The sequence below is a fragment of the Pristiophorus japonicus genome, chromosome 3 (genome assembly GCF_044704955.1).
Source record: "Pristiophorus japonicus isolate sPriJap1 chromosome 3, sPriJap1.hap1, whole genome shotgun sequence".
NCBI lineage: Eukaryota > Metazoa > Chordata > Chondrichthyes > Pristiophoridae > Pristiophorus > Pristiophorus japonicus.
This window is the reverse complement of record NC_091979.1, coordinates 40,983,717-41,001,698: the sequence shown is the minus strand read 5'-3', so window position 1 is coordinate 41,001,698 and position 17,982 is coordinate 40,983,717. Positions and strand designations below refer to the sequence as shown.

At 40.6% G+C, this 17,982-nt stretch overlaps 1 protein-coding gene across 6 annotated transcripts in view; it reads left to right on the top strand.

Moving 5' to 3' along the window:
- clasp1a (cytoplasmic linker associated protein 1a) overlaps nucleotides 1-12,336 on the top strand; it is a 426,315-nt gene extending 413,979 nt beyond the window's left edge. For all 6 annotated transcript variants that reach the window (XM_070875296.1, XM_070875295.1, XM_070875293.1 and 3 more), the window contains one exon: nucleotides 11,439-12,336. In XM_070875296.1, coding sequence (XP_070731397.1) covers nucleotides 11,439-11,525 — 87 coding nt within the window. In that variant the 3' untranslated portion in view covers nucleotides 11,526-12,336. The remainder of the gene's footprint in view (nucleotides 1-11,438) is intronic.
- Nucleotides 12,337-17,982: the final 5,646 nt, after the last annotated feature.

The following is a 17,982-nucleotide window of genomic DNA, read 5'->3' as shown; positions in this document are numbered from 1 at the left end:
TAAAAATTAGAGATGCGGCTAATTCTGGAGCAGAAGCCTTCAGCACGACAGCTGAGATGTTACATAAGAATTAGGAACAGGAGTAGGCCATCTAGCCTCTCGAGCCTGCTCCGCCATTCAACAAGATCATGGCTGATCTGGCCGTGGACTCAGCTCCACTTACCCGCCCGTTCCCCGTAACCCTTAATTCCCTTAATGGTTAAAAATCTATCTATCTGTGACTTGAATACATTCAATGAGCTAGCCTCAACTGCTTCCTTGGGCAGAGAATTCCACAGATTCACAACCCGCTGGGAGAAGAAATTCCTTCTCAACTCGGTTTTAAATTGGCTCCCCCGTATTTTGAGGCTGTGCCCCCTAGTTCTAGTCTCCCCGACCAGTGGAAACAACTTCTCTGCCTCTATCTTGTCTCTCCCTTTCATTATTTTAAATGTTTCTATAAGATCACCCCTCATCCTTCTGAACTTCAACGAGTAAAGACCCAGTCTACTCAATCTATTATCATAAGGTAACCCCCTCATCTCCGGAAACAGCCTCATGAATCGTCTCTGCACCCCCTCCAAAGCTAGTATATCCTTCCTCAAGTAAGGTGACCAAAACTGCACGCAGTACTCCAGGTGCGTGCTCACCAATACCATATACAGTAGCAGAAGGACCTCCCTGCTTTTGTACTCCATCCCTCTCGCAATGAAGGCCAACATTCCATTCACCTTCCTGATTACCTGCTGCACCTGCAAACTAACTTTTTGGGATTCATGCCAAAGTGGATGACCTCACACTTTCCGACATTGTATTCCATCTGCCAAACCTTAGCCCATTCGCTTAACCTATCTAAATCTCTTTGCAGCCTTTCTGTGTCCTCTACACAACCTGCTTTCCCAGTAATCTTTGTGTCATCTGCAAATTTTGTTACACTACACTCTGTCCCCTCTTCCAGGTCATCTATGTATATTGTAAACGGTTGTGATCCCAGCACCGATCCCTGTGGCACACCACTAACCACCGATTTCCAACCCGAAAAGGACCCATTTATCCCGACTCTCTGCTTTCTGTTCGCCAGCCAATTCTCTATCCATGCTAATATATTTCCTCTGACTCTGCGTACCTTTATCTTCTGCAGTAACCTTTTGTGTGGCACCTTATCGAATGCCTTTTGAAAATCTAAATACACCACATCCATCGGTACATCTCTCTCCACCATGCTCGTTATATCCTCAAAGAATTCCAGTAAATTAGTTTTAAACATGATTTCCCCTTCATGAATCCATGTTGTCAGGGCCCATAGCATTTGTTGTATCCAGTGCGCTCAGCCGTTTCTTGATATCATGTGGAGTGAATTAAATTGGCTAAAGACTGGTTTCTGCAATGGTGGGGATCTCTGGAGGAGGCTGATATGGATCGTGCACTTGGGACTTCTGGTTGAAGATGGTTGCAAACGCTTCGGCTTTGTCTTATACATTGAGCTCTGCCATCATTAACGATGGGGATATTCATGGAGCTGCCTCCTCCCATTAGTTGTTTAATTGTCCACCACGATTCACAATTGGATGTGGCAGAACCGCAGAGCTTTGATCTGATTTGTTGATTGTGGGAGCATGCTGCTTCCACTGTTTCACATGCACGCAGTAGTGTGTTGCAACTTCCCCGGGTTGGCACCTCATTTTTAGCTATGACTAGTGCTGCTCCTGACCTGCTTTTCTGCACTCCTGATTGAACCAGGTGGGGTTGGTCCCCTGGCTTGATGATAATGGTAGAGTGAGGGATATGCCGAGCCATGAAGTTACAGATTGTGGTGGAATACAATTCTGCTGCTGCTGATGGCCCACAGTGCCTAGTGGATGCCCAGTTTTGAGCTGCTAGATCTGTTCTTAAACCTATTCCATTTAGCATGGTGGTAGTGCCACACAACACTGGAGGGTGTCCTCGATGTGAAGACGGGACTTCGTCTCCACAAGGACGGTGCGGTGGTCACTGCTACCAATGCTATCATGGACAACTGCATCTGGGACAGGTAGATTGGTGAGGACGAGTTCAAGTTGGCTTTTCCCTTGTATTGGTGCTCTCACCACCTGCCGAAGGCCCAGTCTGGCAGCTATGTTCTTTAGGCCAACTCGGTCAGTAGTGATGCTACCGAGCCACTCTTGGTGGTGGACATTGAAGTCCCTCGCCCAGAGTACATTCGGTTCCCTTGCTACCCTCAGTGCTGCTCAACATGAAGGAAGATTCATCAGCTGAGGGCGGGCAGTAGTTGGTAACCAGCCAGCGGTTTTCTTGCCCATACTTGACTTGAAGCCATGAGACTTCATGGGTCAATGTTGAGGACTCCCAGGGACACTCCCTCCCGACTGTATATTGTGCCGCCACTTCTGGTGGCTGAAAGTTATGATTCTGAGAGTATTGTTATGTCCGGCTATTGCTTAACCAGTCTGTGGGACAGCTCATCCCAAATTTGGCACAAGTCCCCAGATGTTAGTGAGGAGGACTGACTGGGCCAGGTGTGCCGTTGTCAGTTACGTCCAGTTTTATTCTTGTAGCGGTCTGTTCCAACTGAGTGGCTTGCTAGGCCATTTCAGAGGGCAGTTAAGAGTCAAACACATTGTTGTGGGTCTGGAGTCACACATGGGCCAGACCAGCTAAGGACGGGAGATTTCCTTCCATGAGGACATTACTGAACCAGATGGGTTTTTACGACAATCCGGTAGTTTATGGCCACCATTACTGATGCTAGCTTTTTATTCCAGATTTATTTAATTAACTGAATTTAAATTCCACTGCTGCCGTGGTGGGACTTGAATTTGTGTCTCTGGATCATTAATCCAGGCGTCTGGATTACTGGTCCAGTAACATAATCAGTATGCTACCATTCCAACGACCTCCATCTCCCACCCAATGGACTCAATTTTGGCCAATTTTTGGAGTAACCTGCTTTTTCTGGCGTAACTTAAAAAATCCCGTTTCCCAATCAGTTTGCACCAGCGTAGCTCACTTAGTTAAGTTCTTTTTTTAGGTTAGCTTTTTTTCTCAAAAGGGGGCGTTACCAGCCACCGACACCAGTTCTGCCCATTTAGGCAATTTTGGCCAGCTAATAGTTACTCAATTTCTACTTAGGCCAGCGTATGTGGCCACTTCAGAGAATCCTTGTGGAGAGTTAAAGAAATCGGCGCAGGTAGGTACATCGGAGGCCATTCGTCCTGGGATAGGGGCAGGAAGCAGAGATGAGGTGGACCTGAACCAACCAAGCTTTCGGGAACAGCCATCCTTCCTTCGCACAGCTAAAATAGGTTTTAATTTTTAATTTCTTATTTTCATTTTCAAAATGCAATACAGCTTTCTGTACTTGGCTCGAGAAGGCAGAGGGCCGGTGCGGGAGGCTACTCGGCCTGGGCCAGGGGCGGGACAACGCAACGGGAGGCCACTCAGCCTGGGCTAGGGACGGGAGCGATGGAACTGGCCAGCTGAAATTCAGCAGAGAGGCTGGGGGGAGGGAGGGAGGGAGCGACCTGGCAAGCATTGGGGCCCACAGAGAGGGGGCTGAAAATTAACGGAGAGGCTGCAAAGCTGCAGTGAAGAGGCCAGGTAGCGGCCAAAGTTGCAGCATTTTTTTCCAGCGCATCTCGGCACGTAAATAAGCGCCGCAACTCCAGTAAGTGCACCGAAAAATGGGCTCGGCCAAATTTGGGCTCAATGTTTATGGGAATTAAGGTGGCATCATCATTCATTGGGGCAAAAATTATGGCCAGCCGGGTCCATACGGGAGTGTCTACGGATCTGGGAAGGCATCACAATGCGCATGCGCTGAAAACCGGCTCTTCCGAGCTTGACTGATCCAATGCGTCTCAGGAGCGAGGACATTTGCAAGGGCAAGATTGTGGAATTTACCCATATCTTGCCCAGCAAATGTCCTCAAAACTCTTGCGCCTGATAAAAGCAGATGCATAGTCTACTTTTACAGGCGTAAGAGTTTTAAAATACACAAACATTTTAAAATAAAATTATGAAAACACATTTTATTGTTTTTTTTAAAAAAAACCTCCCCACTATGGTAATTTATATTTTAAACCATAATTTTAAAAACTTTTTTAAAAATTGGGGAGATTTTTTTTTTAAAGTAACTTTAATTTAAATTAATAAAAATATGTGGTATTTTTCCATTTTTTATTATTGGTTTTGGGTGCTGTTTCTCATTCATAATAATGGGAACTCCGTAAGTTGAATGAGAACATACTTTACCTGATTGGCTGCCCAGAGCCATGTGACTGCAGCTCCAGGCCTACGCATGTCCTGACATGCATGCGCTGCGACGTGCAGTCAGTGGAGGCCTCAGGACCGGGAACTCGCGTGGGGGCAGCAGGATAAGATAAGTTCGCATTTTTTTTAATGTTTTTTTTTACCCGATCACTCGCAGGAAGCAGCCGACTGGGATTTCTGGGCCAACACATTTTCAAAAAGTGAAATTGAGTATGTTAGGTATGCCATAGTAATAATTTAAAAGAGCCCCCTTCTGACCCATGCGCAACACCACAAGAGATCTAACTACTATTTATTAATCTCCCGTGATTTTGTGTTCCTTGGCATACAAGGTGGAAAGGTGGATTGGGAAAGTTATAGCTTTTGTTTCTCGAACCCTGTGAACCAACTGGAAACGTTGTCGGCAAGTGAGGCTTTAGATACTCGATACGAAAGAGCATTTTAGGGATATTTGATATCAAGGTTTTAAGTGCTTGATAATTTACAAATGCTCCTACTTCCAATGCATTACTTCTGTTAGCAATCATTAGCTTTTTATAGATGATGTCTACATCAATTGAAAAATGTTAATGGTTACAAAAAAGAATAAATTCAAAATAGTAACTTCTTGAACTATTAATCGACAGAGAACTTAAATCAAATCATAAATAATTAAGTGTGGCAATCCACTGTAAAAACAGTATTTATGATTAGAAATATTGTTTAGCACATTAATGACAGATATTTTGTTTGAGAGTTAACATAGTATTTGACTTTTTTAAAGCATGACGAAAAATAAAGTACTAAATGGTTTATTGTGTATCGCACGTATATATTTTCATATTCATATTTAAATATATCCAATAATTTACAGCTGCATTTTGTAGGACTTGGAATTTGCCAATTAGAATATATTTAGTGAATATCCAACACCAGATTGACATTATGGGCAGTGCACTTAGTCATTATTTATTTGTTCATCCTGCATTTACAGATAACAGCTGTCTTTTAACAGGATAAATCATGGGACCCTGTTTCTTTGAATCATTCTGTATGACAGCCTCACAAGCCACATCATCATTTTCAGTCCCTTGCTATTCTTAAGTCCTTGTACTAGATTTTCTCCTCATTTCATTTCATAAGAACATAACATAAGAACATAAGAATTAGGAACAGGCCATCTAGCCCCTCGAGCCCGCTCCGCCATTCAAAAATATCATGGCTGATCTGGCCGTGGACTCAGCTCCACTTACCCGCCCGCTCCCCATAACCCTTAATTCCCTTAATGGTTAAAAATCTATCTATCTGTGATTTGAATACATTCAATGAGCTAGCCTCAACTGCTTCCTTGGGCAGAGAATTCCACAGATTCACAACCCTCTGGGAGAAGAAATTCCTTCTCAACTCGGTTTTAAATTGGCTCCCCCATATTTTGAGGCTGTGCCCCCTAGTTCTAGTCTCCCCGACCAGTGGAAACAACCTCTCTACCTCTATCTTGTCTCTCCCTTTCATTATTTTAACTGTTTCTATAAGATCACCCCTCATCCTTCTGAACTCCAACGAGTAAAGACCCAGTCTACTCAATCTATCATCAGAAGGTAACCCCCTCATCTCTGGAATCAGCCTAGTGAATCGTCTCTGTACCCCCTCCAAAGCTAGTATATCCTTCCTTAAGTAAGGTGACCAAAACTGCACGCAGTGCTCCAGGTACGGCCTCACCAATACCCTATACATTTGCAGAAGGACCTCCCTGCTTTTGTACTCCATCCCTCTCGCAATGAAGGCCAACATTCCATTCGCCTTCCTGATTACCTGTTGCACCTGCAAACTAACTTTTTGAGATTCATGCACAAGGACCCCCAGGTCCCTCTGCACAGCAGCATGTTGTAATTTCTCCCCATTCAAATAATATTCCCTTTTACTGTTTTTTTTTCCCAAGGTGGATGAACTCACATTTTCTGACATTGTATTCCAGCTGCCAAACCTTAGCCCATTCGCTTAACCTATCTAAATCTCTTTGCAGCCCCTCTGTGTCCTCGACACAACCCCCTTTCCCACTAATCTTTGTGCCATCTGCAACTTTTGTTACACTACACTCTTGTCCCCTCTTTCAGGTCATCTATGTATATTGTAAACAGTTGTGGTCCCAGCACCGATCCCTGTGTCACACCATTAACCACTGATTACCAACCCGAAAAGGACCCATTTATCCCAACTCTCTGCTTTCTGTTAGCCAGCCAATTCTCGATCCATGCTAATACATTTCCTCTGACTCCGCGTACCTTTATCTTCTGCAGTAAGTAACCTTTTGTGTGGCACCTTATCGAATGCCTTTTGGAAATCTAAATACACCACATCCATCGGTACACCTCTATCCACCATGCTCGTTATAGCCTCAAAGAATTCCAGTAAATTAGTTAAACATGATTTCCCCTTCATGAATCCATGTTGCGTCTGCTTGATTGCACTATTCCTATCTAGATGTCCCGCTATTTCTTCCTTAATGATAGCTTCAAGCATTTTCCCCACTACAGATGTTAAACTAACCGGCCTATAGTTACCTGCCTTTTGTCTGCCCCCTTTTTTAAACAGAGGTGTTACATTAGCTGCTTTCCAATCTGCTGGTACCTCCCCAGAGTCCAGAGAATTTTGATAGATTATAACGAATGCATCTGCTATAACTTCTGCCATCTCTTTTAATACCCTGGGATGCATTTCATCAGGACCAGGGGACTTGTCTACCTTGTCCCATTAGCCTGTCCAGCACTACCCCCCTAGTGATAGTGATTATCTCAAGGTCCTCCCTTCCCACATTGTCGTGACCAGCAATTTTTGGCATGGTTTTATGTCTTCCACTGTGAAGACCGAAGCAAAATAATTGTTTAAGGTCTCAGCCATTTCCACATTTCCCATTATTAAATCCCCCTTCTCATCTTCTAAGGGACCAACATTTACTTTAGTCACTCTCTTCTGTTTTATATATCGGTAAAAGCTTTTACTATCTGTTTTTATGTTTTGCGCAAGTTTACTTTCGTAATCTATCTTTCCTTTCTTTATTGCTTTCTTAGTCACTCAAAATTTTCCCAATCTTCTAGTTTTCCACTAACCTTGGCCACCTTATACGCATTGGTTTTTAATTTGATACTCTCCTTTATTTCCTTGGTTATCCACGGCTGGTTATCCCTTTTCTTACCGCCCTTCTTTTTCACTGGAATATATTTTTGTTGAGCACTATGAAAGAGCTCCTTAAAAGTCCTCCACTCTTCCTCAATTGTGCCACCGTTTAGTCTGTGTTCCCAGTCTACTTTAGCCAACTCTGCCCTCATCCCACTGTAGTCCCCTTTGTTTAAGCATAGTACGCTCGTTTGAGACACTACTTCCTCACCCTCAATCTGTATTACAAATTCAACCATACTGTGATCACTCATTCAGAGAGGATCTTTTACGAGGAGATCGTTTATTATTCCTGTCTCATTACACAGGACCAGATCTAAAATAGCTTGCTCCCTTGTAGGTTCTGTAACATACTGTTCTAAGAAACAATCCCGTATGCATTCTATGAATTCCTCCTCAAGGCTATCCTGTGCGATTTGATTTGACCAATCGATATATAGGTTAAAATCCCCCATGCTTTACTGCCGTTCCTTTTTCACATGCCTCCATTATTCCCTTGATTATTGTCCGCCCCACCGTGAAGTTATTAATTGGGGGCCTATAAACTACGCCCACCAGTGACTTTTTCCCCTTACTATCTCTAATCTCCACCCACAATGATTCAACATTTTGTTCATTCGAGCCAATATCATCTCTCACAACTGCCCTGATATCATCCTTTATTAACAGAGCTACCCCACCTCCTTTCCCTTCTTGTCTATCCTTCTGAATTGTCAGATACTCCTGTATGTTTAATTCCCAATCTTGGCCCCCCTGCAACCACGTTTCAGTAATGGCCACCAAATCATACCCATTTGTAATGATTTGTGCCGTCAACTCATTTACTTTATTTCGAATGCTGCGTGCATTTAGGTAGAGTGTTTTAATACTAGTTTTTAAACCATGATTTTTAGTTTTGACCCCTCCTGCAGCCCCTTTATATTCATACATTTTGTCCCTTCCTATCACCTTGTGGTTTACACTTCCCCCAGTGCTACTCTGGTCTGTTGCCTCCTGCCTTTTGCATTCTTTCTTGGGGTCATGTTCATCTGCGCTCTCACCCACTCTAACTAGCTCAGAGCCCTCTCCTGGGTTCCGAATACTCCTCGCCTTGAGGCACCGAGTTTTCAGGTTTGCCTTTTTATTACACTTTGACCCTTTAGAATTTTGCTGTACAGTGGCCCTTTTTGTTTTTTGCCTTGGGTTTCTCTGCCCTCCACTTTTACTCATCTCCTTTCTGTCTTTTGCTTCTGTCTCTATTTTGTTTCCTTCTGTCTCCCTGCATTGGTTCCCATCCCCCTGCCATATTCGTTTAACTCCTCCCCAACAGCACTAGCAAACACTCCCCCTAGGACATTGGTTCCGGTCCTGCCTAGGTGCAGACCGTCCGGTTTGTACTGGTCCCACCTCCCCCAGAACCGGTTCCAATGCCCCAGGAATTTGAATCCCTCCCTGCTGCACCACTGCTCAAGCCATGTATTCATCTGAACTATCCTGCGATTTCTCCTGTCATTGGGAACCATTCTACTGATGCTACATATTGAGAAAACAATCCTTCTCGTCTCTGCATGGCCTTTTCCTTGGATCAATCTTGACATTAGTGTACTTAAGAGATCCACAAACAGGCAGTGTGAATGGCTGGACAACAGCACTATGGAATGTTCCATAAACCATGAGTGATTATGACCCTGGCCTTTGTTGAGAGGTACACTGCAATCTGGTATTTCCATAATAAAATATATTCTGCTGAGCTCTTCACAGAACATTACAATGGATGCCCTAATCAGGGAAACACTTCAAATCAATTTCACAGATGAAGTTACTTTGAAATAATGTTCTGGCAATTTTCTAGAACAGGTTCACAAACTTCTACTGTAGCAGAAACGAAATTGAAGAGTCACAGTCCACAATCCTCTTTATTTCCATAGGAGCAGTGCCTCTGTTGGCATATTTTTGCTTGCCTTCCTTCTCCCCCCATTTTCCTTATTTATGATCAACTGCTTTACATTTTTATATCTTGAGTCAATATGAATTCAAATATTTTAATTGTCACAAAGCTTGGTTCTCACTTGCTGCAACCTAGAGTTTTTATAAGACTGTTGCAGGACTAACCTGTTGAAAATTTAAAGTTGTGCCTTGAAGCTTTTATTTTGATTGCTTCTCTTTTTAAGAGGACACCTTGAATGTGGGTCCTTTGATGATCAATAGTCTACCCGCCCACATTTTAAAAACCTCCACATTCAAAACTTTAAATGCTAAGTTGAAAAGTTTGTATTCAAGTTATCCCAGAACCTGAACACAATTTTGTCCATTTACTGTTGTAGAACCTTGGCTTTCTATGTAGTTTGGGTCAAAGGTATTAGCTCGTTTAGGCAACTAGTTTTATTTGGTAACCAAACATTGGATAGGTTTGTCACCAAACAATAAAAGGCCAGTTGGACAGTAGTCATTTTTAATGTGGTATTGTTAACCATGAACCACCAGGCTAATTGAAAGATCATTGCTCATGTATTAGTTGTTTCTCCGCCTATCGGTAAAGTGTTCCTTTGGACTTGTATCTGCAAAATGCATACGAAAAGTAGTGACTTTCTTTTGCATTAGTGTCTGGTGTGGGAATGCACACCTCGGCTGAGAACCGTCAATGTGATCAAACTCTGTTGCATTATTGTGGCATAATTAATTTCTGTGTGCTGAGCAGTGGATGAGGGATAAAATGTTACTTCACTTGCCTTCAGTAAGTACCTTACCTCGAATGTAATAGCAACTCACATTGACAGAGTTCTTAATTTTTTTTAAATGTGCAGATCCGTGAAGGTGCTCTGAGTTGGGTATTAAATAGGCTTTTAAAAGTGGGGAAAGATGTAGCAAGAAATGGAATTTCGGGAAGGAATTTGAGTGAGGATAAGGAAGTGAAAAGCTCTGCCACTGGGAGATGTGAACGTGCAGTGAGTAGCTCAGGAGATTACCTGAAGGAGTTTGCAAGGGAGAGTGAAGAGCAAGGCCATGAAATGTAGTTCATGCTCCACATACAAATCTTGCCCTCTTCTACCCCTCAGTCTTTCTGTGAGCCACAATGTTTAGAGCTTTATTGTATGTGTAAATTACCATTGTTGTACCATCTTAGTCTCTTCTGTTGCCAATTTCATGAAAAGGAGGGTGAAGTAATCCAAAACAAGGGTAGTCTTGTGTGCAGCACAAGACCGGGGGGGGGGAGAAAACATGCATGGATTACTGCAAAATAAATCTTAAAGGGATTTTCCCCATTTGGATGACAACCTATTCATTTTATAAGTGGAGAACAAGATGCATTTAAAGAATGAGGAACATTTTGCTGAGAAATAATACAGCAGTTTGCTCGAGTTTGACAATCCTGTTCTCAAATGTAGAAGGATTGGTTTCAAGTTACTTGTCACAATTTCTCAGGGACTTCGTTCAACTATGATAGATGCATACATGTAGATTTGCAGTGATTTGATCAACTATGAATACATACGTCGAGTTGTACCTTGTAACAGTATCGGTAACATTTCCAGAATAAAATATTTTTTGGCTTCAAAGGCAGAATTGCTGTAGTATTGAAATTGCACCGGAAAATCTTCAGTAAAGGTCACTGTGTTGTGGTGGAACAATGTAGTGAGTACCATGCAGATCTGACCATGGTGAGGTCTGCTTGTTTTGTTGGACTATAAAATTGCAGGCACTTCTTTTTTCAGTCATTGGATGGTTCGTGGTTAATGAGTTTGTGCGAAAGGCAGGAAAGACGATATTTTAACAATAGATCCCGTTTATCATATATTTACCAAAATTATTTTTTTTAAGTAAACTTTGCTTAAGGAAAGACTTGTATTTGTATAAAACCTTGTGTCTGTGTTTCACGTGCAATAAATTGAGAATTATAATTGTCATGTAGGCATACATGGCAGCCATTTCTAGCCAGCTAAATCCCACATATAGTGGTGATACGTGATGAGTTAATTGCTTAATACTTCAAATAAGTATTTGCATGCATTTTTTTAAATTCTTAATAATTGTTATATGACTCTATGCATCTTTTGCAGATGAAATTATTAAATTTGTACATAAAAAGAGCCCAGACGACAAACAGCAACAGTAGCTCATCGTCAGACGTGTCGAGTCACAGCTAACGGACAGTGGCCATGTTTCTTTAGACGGATGAAGCCGTGCCTCTTCAAAGACCTTTCTGCTCAAATTTTGAAATCCACGTGCCCTTGGAGTGAAAAATTGCTGCACATCAGTGTTTGTTCTTAAGTAATATATGCAGTTGCTTAGCTTTAATCTTACAGCTGTTACTTAATCATAATGTGATGCCTGTTTAACATGTGACCTATGAATAGAAGAAGGCCTGTAGTGAGTCTTTGACAGTCCAGTGGTGACGTCAAGTGATGCAGCACTGAATCTAGGTTGGACTTTTTGTCATCTTTAAACCTGAAGTATGTGGCGTACATACTTAATACCAGAGTATTATTCCACAAGATGTTGTAATTTTAAGTATTATGTATAAACAAATTGCTGTTATTAAATTTCAACAGAAATGACATTGCCATAACTATATCTTAGCAACTACTTGTTTAGACCTGCCAAGTTAGTTGCTAAGCCAAATGATGTCTCACTGGACTGGACTTTTACTACTGCAGAAGATTAAAGCAAATTTATACAACTTCTGCCAGTATTCACACTTTAATTTTTCAATTGCATTGTGATATGAGACAAATGGCAACACTAAAAAAGCATGATCCAGCTTTTTGGGAACCTGGAACATTGCAGTTTGGTAGAAGATTCAGAAGCTGTTGTGTTATAGACGTCAGTGTTTTTTAAGCTATTGTATTTTCTTCTCTCTCACTTTCTCGCTCTCTCTCGCTCTCTCTCTCTCTCTCTCGCTCTCGCTCTCGCTCTCGCTCTCGCTCTCTCTCTCTCTCTCTCTCGCTCTCACTCTCACTCCTATTCCTTCCTTCTCCATCCCTGGACATTGCTCTTCTCGTTGGAAGGGCAGGAGAAAGTGTGTGATATATCTCTGCCAGGTCTTTTGTTCTGCCATTGAAATGGGTGTCCCTATTCTTGCCTTAGCAAGAACTGAGAAAACTCATGCAAATAGTGCAGCTGAGGTAAATATCAGCTGAGTGATATCTGAACTTGCAGTTCTCTGGGAGTCCTACTGTCATTGGACCTATGGAAACAGCCGTGATTCTATTTTTAAATGTGAATTAAGATCTAATGTATAATTTAGCAGGCCTATGTTACCATTCCTCTGAATGTATTAGAGTGAAGTGGGGGAGAAAAGCTGAAATGATCGTGCCAAGTTAGACATTGCAATTCAGGTTGACATTCCAAGTTTGGCTGCCTAAATTATGATCCACAGAAAATGATGTTTTGTCACATCATGATTTTACATTCTGCTATGGTGGAAACAATTCCATAGGATCTGTATTAATCGCAAGTCAGCAATTATTCTTATCCTCCACATATTATGAATATGTAAGCTGTGCAGTAGGAACAATTATCCACTTAAAGACTTGAGTACAAATGGTCTTCCCTATTTGCATCCCTCTGGTGACCATCTTTGGCTTTGCTTGTCCCATCTTAACCAACAATATGTTTGCACTGATGTCATTTATAATTTTTTCAGCTCCATGCCTATATTTTGGGCTGTTGCCACAAAAGATTTCTTGTTTAATTGTATCACAACTTGCCTTCCCCCCCCACCCACCGCCCCCAGCATTGTTTATGCCAGTTCTGAATTTAAGATTCTGAAGCAGTTACAGGAAACTGCTCTTTCCCAATGTTTAGTCTTGGATAATGATAGTGCCTTCCTTGTCTTCATAATATAGAGGTTTCTGAATTCTGACAAATTTCAAGGAAGAATGGGAAACAAAAAAATTCAATGGCTGAGGCTGAAATGCTCAGACAGAATCCCAACCTTAAAAAGCACAAGTTATGCAAGAGGCAAAACTGATCAAAGGGAAGTATTGTCTCCTCAAGGTCAGGCTTCTCACAGCAACAGAAGAGGCAGAAAGCATTGGGAGGAATTGGAGGGGCCAAGAAACCCTTTTCCTCAGGGACCAAGCCTGTTGCCTCATTGTTTTCCAGTTTGGCACTGGATAAACACTCTTACTCTTTAAAAAAAAATCTGGAGAAAAACGCTGCCCACGGATGCTACGACTACCCCAGGACTATACTCTGTGCTGGTGTCATTTCTTGTTTTAGCCTGATTAATGGCCATGTAAAATGTCCCTGCTCTTTTGTGTGCTGTATGAATAAATTCCTCAGCATTCCTGTCTCCAAGTAGCATTTAATCCATTAGCTAGTTGACTTTTAAATTGCTACCAGTTAGGATGGGCCAACATTAAGCTGCTGGTCCTATGACTGACTATATTTCCATATATCCCAATCATAGGAATTACATTGACTAAAATACTTCTGACTTGAAAGGAAATAATGCAATACTCAAATCTGGATCCTGAGCACATGAGTCCTTCTATCTCCATAAATTGTCTTTAATGGAATAATTGTCATTAACCTTCACATTGTCACCCTCCTCCATTCCTTGTGTCCCAACATCTCAGACATGTCTGAAGTTTTGATGTGGACTTTTCTTCAGTATTTTTTGGTATGGATGTTGTACTTGAATGTGCAGTCCTATTTTTTTTTTAACATTTTTATGTTGTCTTGAGTTTTTATTATTGAGTTATTGAAATTCTGTTGGCATTTGTTTTATTTGAAATTTCAGATTCCTCCAATCCCAAGAAATAATTTCTTAAACCTTTTACTAGTTTGTAGCACATTGCGTTTTTGTTCCCTCTCCAAGTGGAGCCAATGGCGATCTCATCTTAACTGTTCTGGGTGGTTTGTCTAGGCAAAAGAACTAAAGTTGGTCACCTGGGGGAGCTGTTGTAGGACATGAGAAAGGTTATATGCCTTTGTTCAAATGTTCTTAATGGGATAGTTGTCCTTGTGATTTTCCTTGATATATTTTACTCTATAGTATGTAGAGGATAATTTTGATTTTTAAAAAATCTTGATGACTCAACTTACAGGTGGGTGATCCAGATATTCCCATTTGCCTTTCATGTGTTTAATGTGGCGAAAGTATTAGCGACATTAGCTAAAGAAAGCGCAACAGCAGAAACTCAACTATGTAAACTTAGTCTTTATATATTTTATTTCCCCATTAGATTTGACCAAAGTCATGTCATAAATTGACTGGTTCATCCTCTGGAATATTGGCGTTGTTGGCAAACTGTTGGATATTTTTATGTAAAGTGTTCATCATGATCCTTTTCATTTCTTTAGTACTGTATTTTATGTTTCTGTACCATTACAACATTGAAATAATCCAAACGTTTTTAGTTCTTTTTCAGTTGCTTTTCATGAAATTAAAGACCTGGCTGTACTGTAATACACAACAGATTGCTTCATATTTTCAGTTTTCTTTTATAAAACAGTAGTCTGAAATTTGAGTGTGGGTGCTTTTCACCTTTAGTTGACCTTCGAACTATAACTGATATCTTATCAGATTTGAAAAAACATAAAAAGAGCACACTAACTGTGTAGCTAGAGAGAAAATCTTTCCATGATACAATTCTCAACTTCATAACTTTTATGTCTTCATATTATGGAGCTTTGTATTTTTACAATGCAATTCATTTTTCAGAACTGCTTTTGGCTAATTGTAAGGTAAGTATACAAAATGGAGAATGAAACATTGAAATTGTAACTAAACTCTGGTATCAAATACACATTTATTGTTTCTATATTTAGGTGACATTTTTTTCTTTGCTTTTTGAAACTTCATGCCTGCATTATTGGGACCAAAAACCCAATTGGAAGAGAAGTAATTTTGATACACTCCAGCATCTTTTTATTTGCAAGTGCGGACAGCTGTACATTTAATGAATCATGTTGTTAAAATGTGGTTTTAAAGAAGGCAAAAATTGTCCATTCATGTGATGACTGACAGGTAGACATGCAATGCTCAACACTGGCAAACTCTGATTTTGAAAGTAAATTACCATTTATAGCCCGTAGATTTGTCAAATGTAACTTAGAATGGCAGCCTTTTTCAATACTTATTTGTTGAATATGTTTTGGCATCTTAACTTTAAAAATACTGAGAATCTCTGTTTCAGATATAGACATCAGTGCAATGTTCATAATGCCATTCTAAGCTGTATATACTGTGATTAAAGGTTACTTATTAAGTAACCTGAAACTACCTGTATACTTTAAGGACATTTGGTTGGTGCATGCTTTGTTCTTTGCCCTCTTTTTCCCCCGCCCCCTCTCATAATTCCCTACTACCCAATCCCCTGGATTCATTGGGCTGGAAATAACTGGTGACAATAATGGGCCTTCTTTTATTCCTTCAAAGTTTTGTTTGTGCTATAGGCAGATAAAAGATTGGATGTGTGATTTCTTTTTTTATTTGTACTCCTTTCTGTAAAGAGAAAAGGATTGCTGCTGTTGTAATTGTTTGAACTATTGGATGTAAAGGAAATAATCCCAACATTTTCAAAATGGTTGGTTTCCTGAAATACTACAATCTAATCTGCCATGTCTGTTATGAACGAGAAGGTCTCTTTTGCTGGAACTGACTGAAATTTCACACCTCAACTGTCAGCCTGCATGTTGCAGCAGTGTCGCCATTGCCTTTCATCCATCCATCCATCCATCGGCTGCACGAATGGTCTAGGCATGGACGACCGAAATTATACAATCCTTTTTACTTGTTTAGTCCTATGGTAGTGTTCTGTTTTGAGGCATGTGGCTTTTTTAAAGGTACACTATGTGTGCTCGCCTTGAATTTAAACTAACTGCAGAAACAAAACTGATGTCAAGGATTTTTTTTGACATCTGTTTTATGATAGCATACTAACAGCTTACAGAGACTGTGGATAAGTAACGTACATTACTGTCACAAGAATGCCCTTCCCTTGATATATAATCAAGCTTACTGTTTAATGAGGGATGGAAGCCAAATTTTATAGACTATAGCAGAACTTTGCTAAACTAGGTTAAAACGAAAACATCGGAGACACATCAACCATCAGAATGGTTCCTAGCAGAGTGTTCACTGCGCATGTACCTTTTTTTGCTTCGTCATGTAATATCCATATCGGTATTTATATTATTTGTTTCATCTGTGTGTATTATGGCAACTGTACAGATAACTACATGGGTTTTGTTAACTTTCACCTGTTGATAGAATTTGCTAAAAAAAAACAACAAAAAAAGCTGAAGTTTGCTGTAGAATAAAACCCTACATGAAGAGTTTGACATCTGTTAAGCCTTTTTATTTGTTCATGAAAAATGCACCTTGAAATCGATATTTCATTTAGGCACTTGTACAGGGAATAAAGAATAAAGATTAAAAGGAGATTTTGAAGAACTCATTTTCTTTGGGAATATCTTGACCTCGGTTGCTGTTGTAGGGAACAGTTTTTTTTTCCGAATCCTACCAAACAATGAGGCTTATTTTAGTGAAGTACATTTTTGTTGACTTCAGACCTTGATGTGGACTAAAGATCATGGGATGAAAGCAAATGAGCAATCAGAAATCTGAGTGCTAGGTTCCTTCACTTTTTGCAAGGGCTGACACCAAAGTGGTTCAAACAGAAAATGTAACTAAGTACATCACATCAGCTTTAAGGATCTTTAATGGAACGGTTCTTTCATTGTCTGGAAAATGTTAATATTTCGGTCATTGGATTATCATGGTGAAAATACTTAGTAATTTAACATTGTTAGATTGAAGTGGACTCAAAACTGTTTGGTTGCCCATCTTAAGGATCCATGGAGAAGGTTTATTATTATTAGAAAATTTGCTTCTGTGATAAGATAGTGAGGATGAAATGGTTCAAGCGGTTTATTGATACCAATGTCTTTTTTATTTATATATCTATATATAGAAGAAAACTTCGAATTTTGTGCTTACCAAGTATATCTGCTGGGAAATGAAACGTTTAATTTTGAGCACCCACTCTTGGTATTAAGCACTCCCAGATCATATATAGTATGATTAAAGCAGAGAATATCTTTGTTTTTTTCTGCCACATTGTGTGCCTCAGCCCAACCAGAGCAGAGCATCTCTGATTGTACAAGTGTGACTCATTGGCCACACTATTAAAAAGGCTTTTAACCTTATCCTTTTAAAACAATGTTTTTCCCCCTCAGCCAGGAAAGGGGGCAGTCAAAGATAGGGAATTCTTCATTGGTAATCATATTGCTCTGTAATTGACGATTCGAAAATGCACTCTACAAATGGACCGGCCCTGTCAATTTTTGCTCTTGGCCCCGCTGTGCAGTTCTTCAACAAACTAGTGTAACTGGAACACGGTAATACCTGGCCAAGGAGGGTTGGTCCGGTCATCTGATAATGCTGGAATTGCATATCTTGGTTACGATTTTGGTGCTCGACTGCAATCACTAAATTGAGTGGAAGAGACCAGGCTGAGATTTTAGGCCAGTCACGTATTGAAGAATTTAGGCACCTGGGCAGTAAATTAGACCGACCCATAATTTTAAAAAGTTTAGGGAGAGGAAAAGGCCATTGGTTAGAATCGCCACCCCCTCCAAATAAATAGTTGA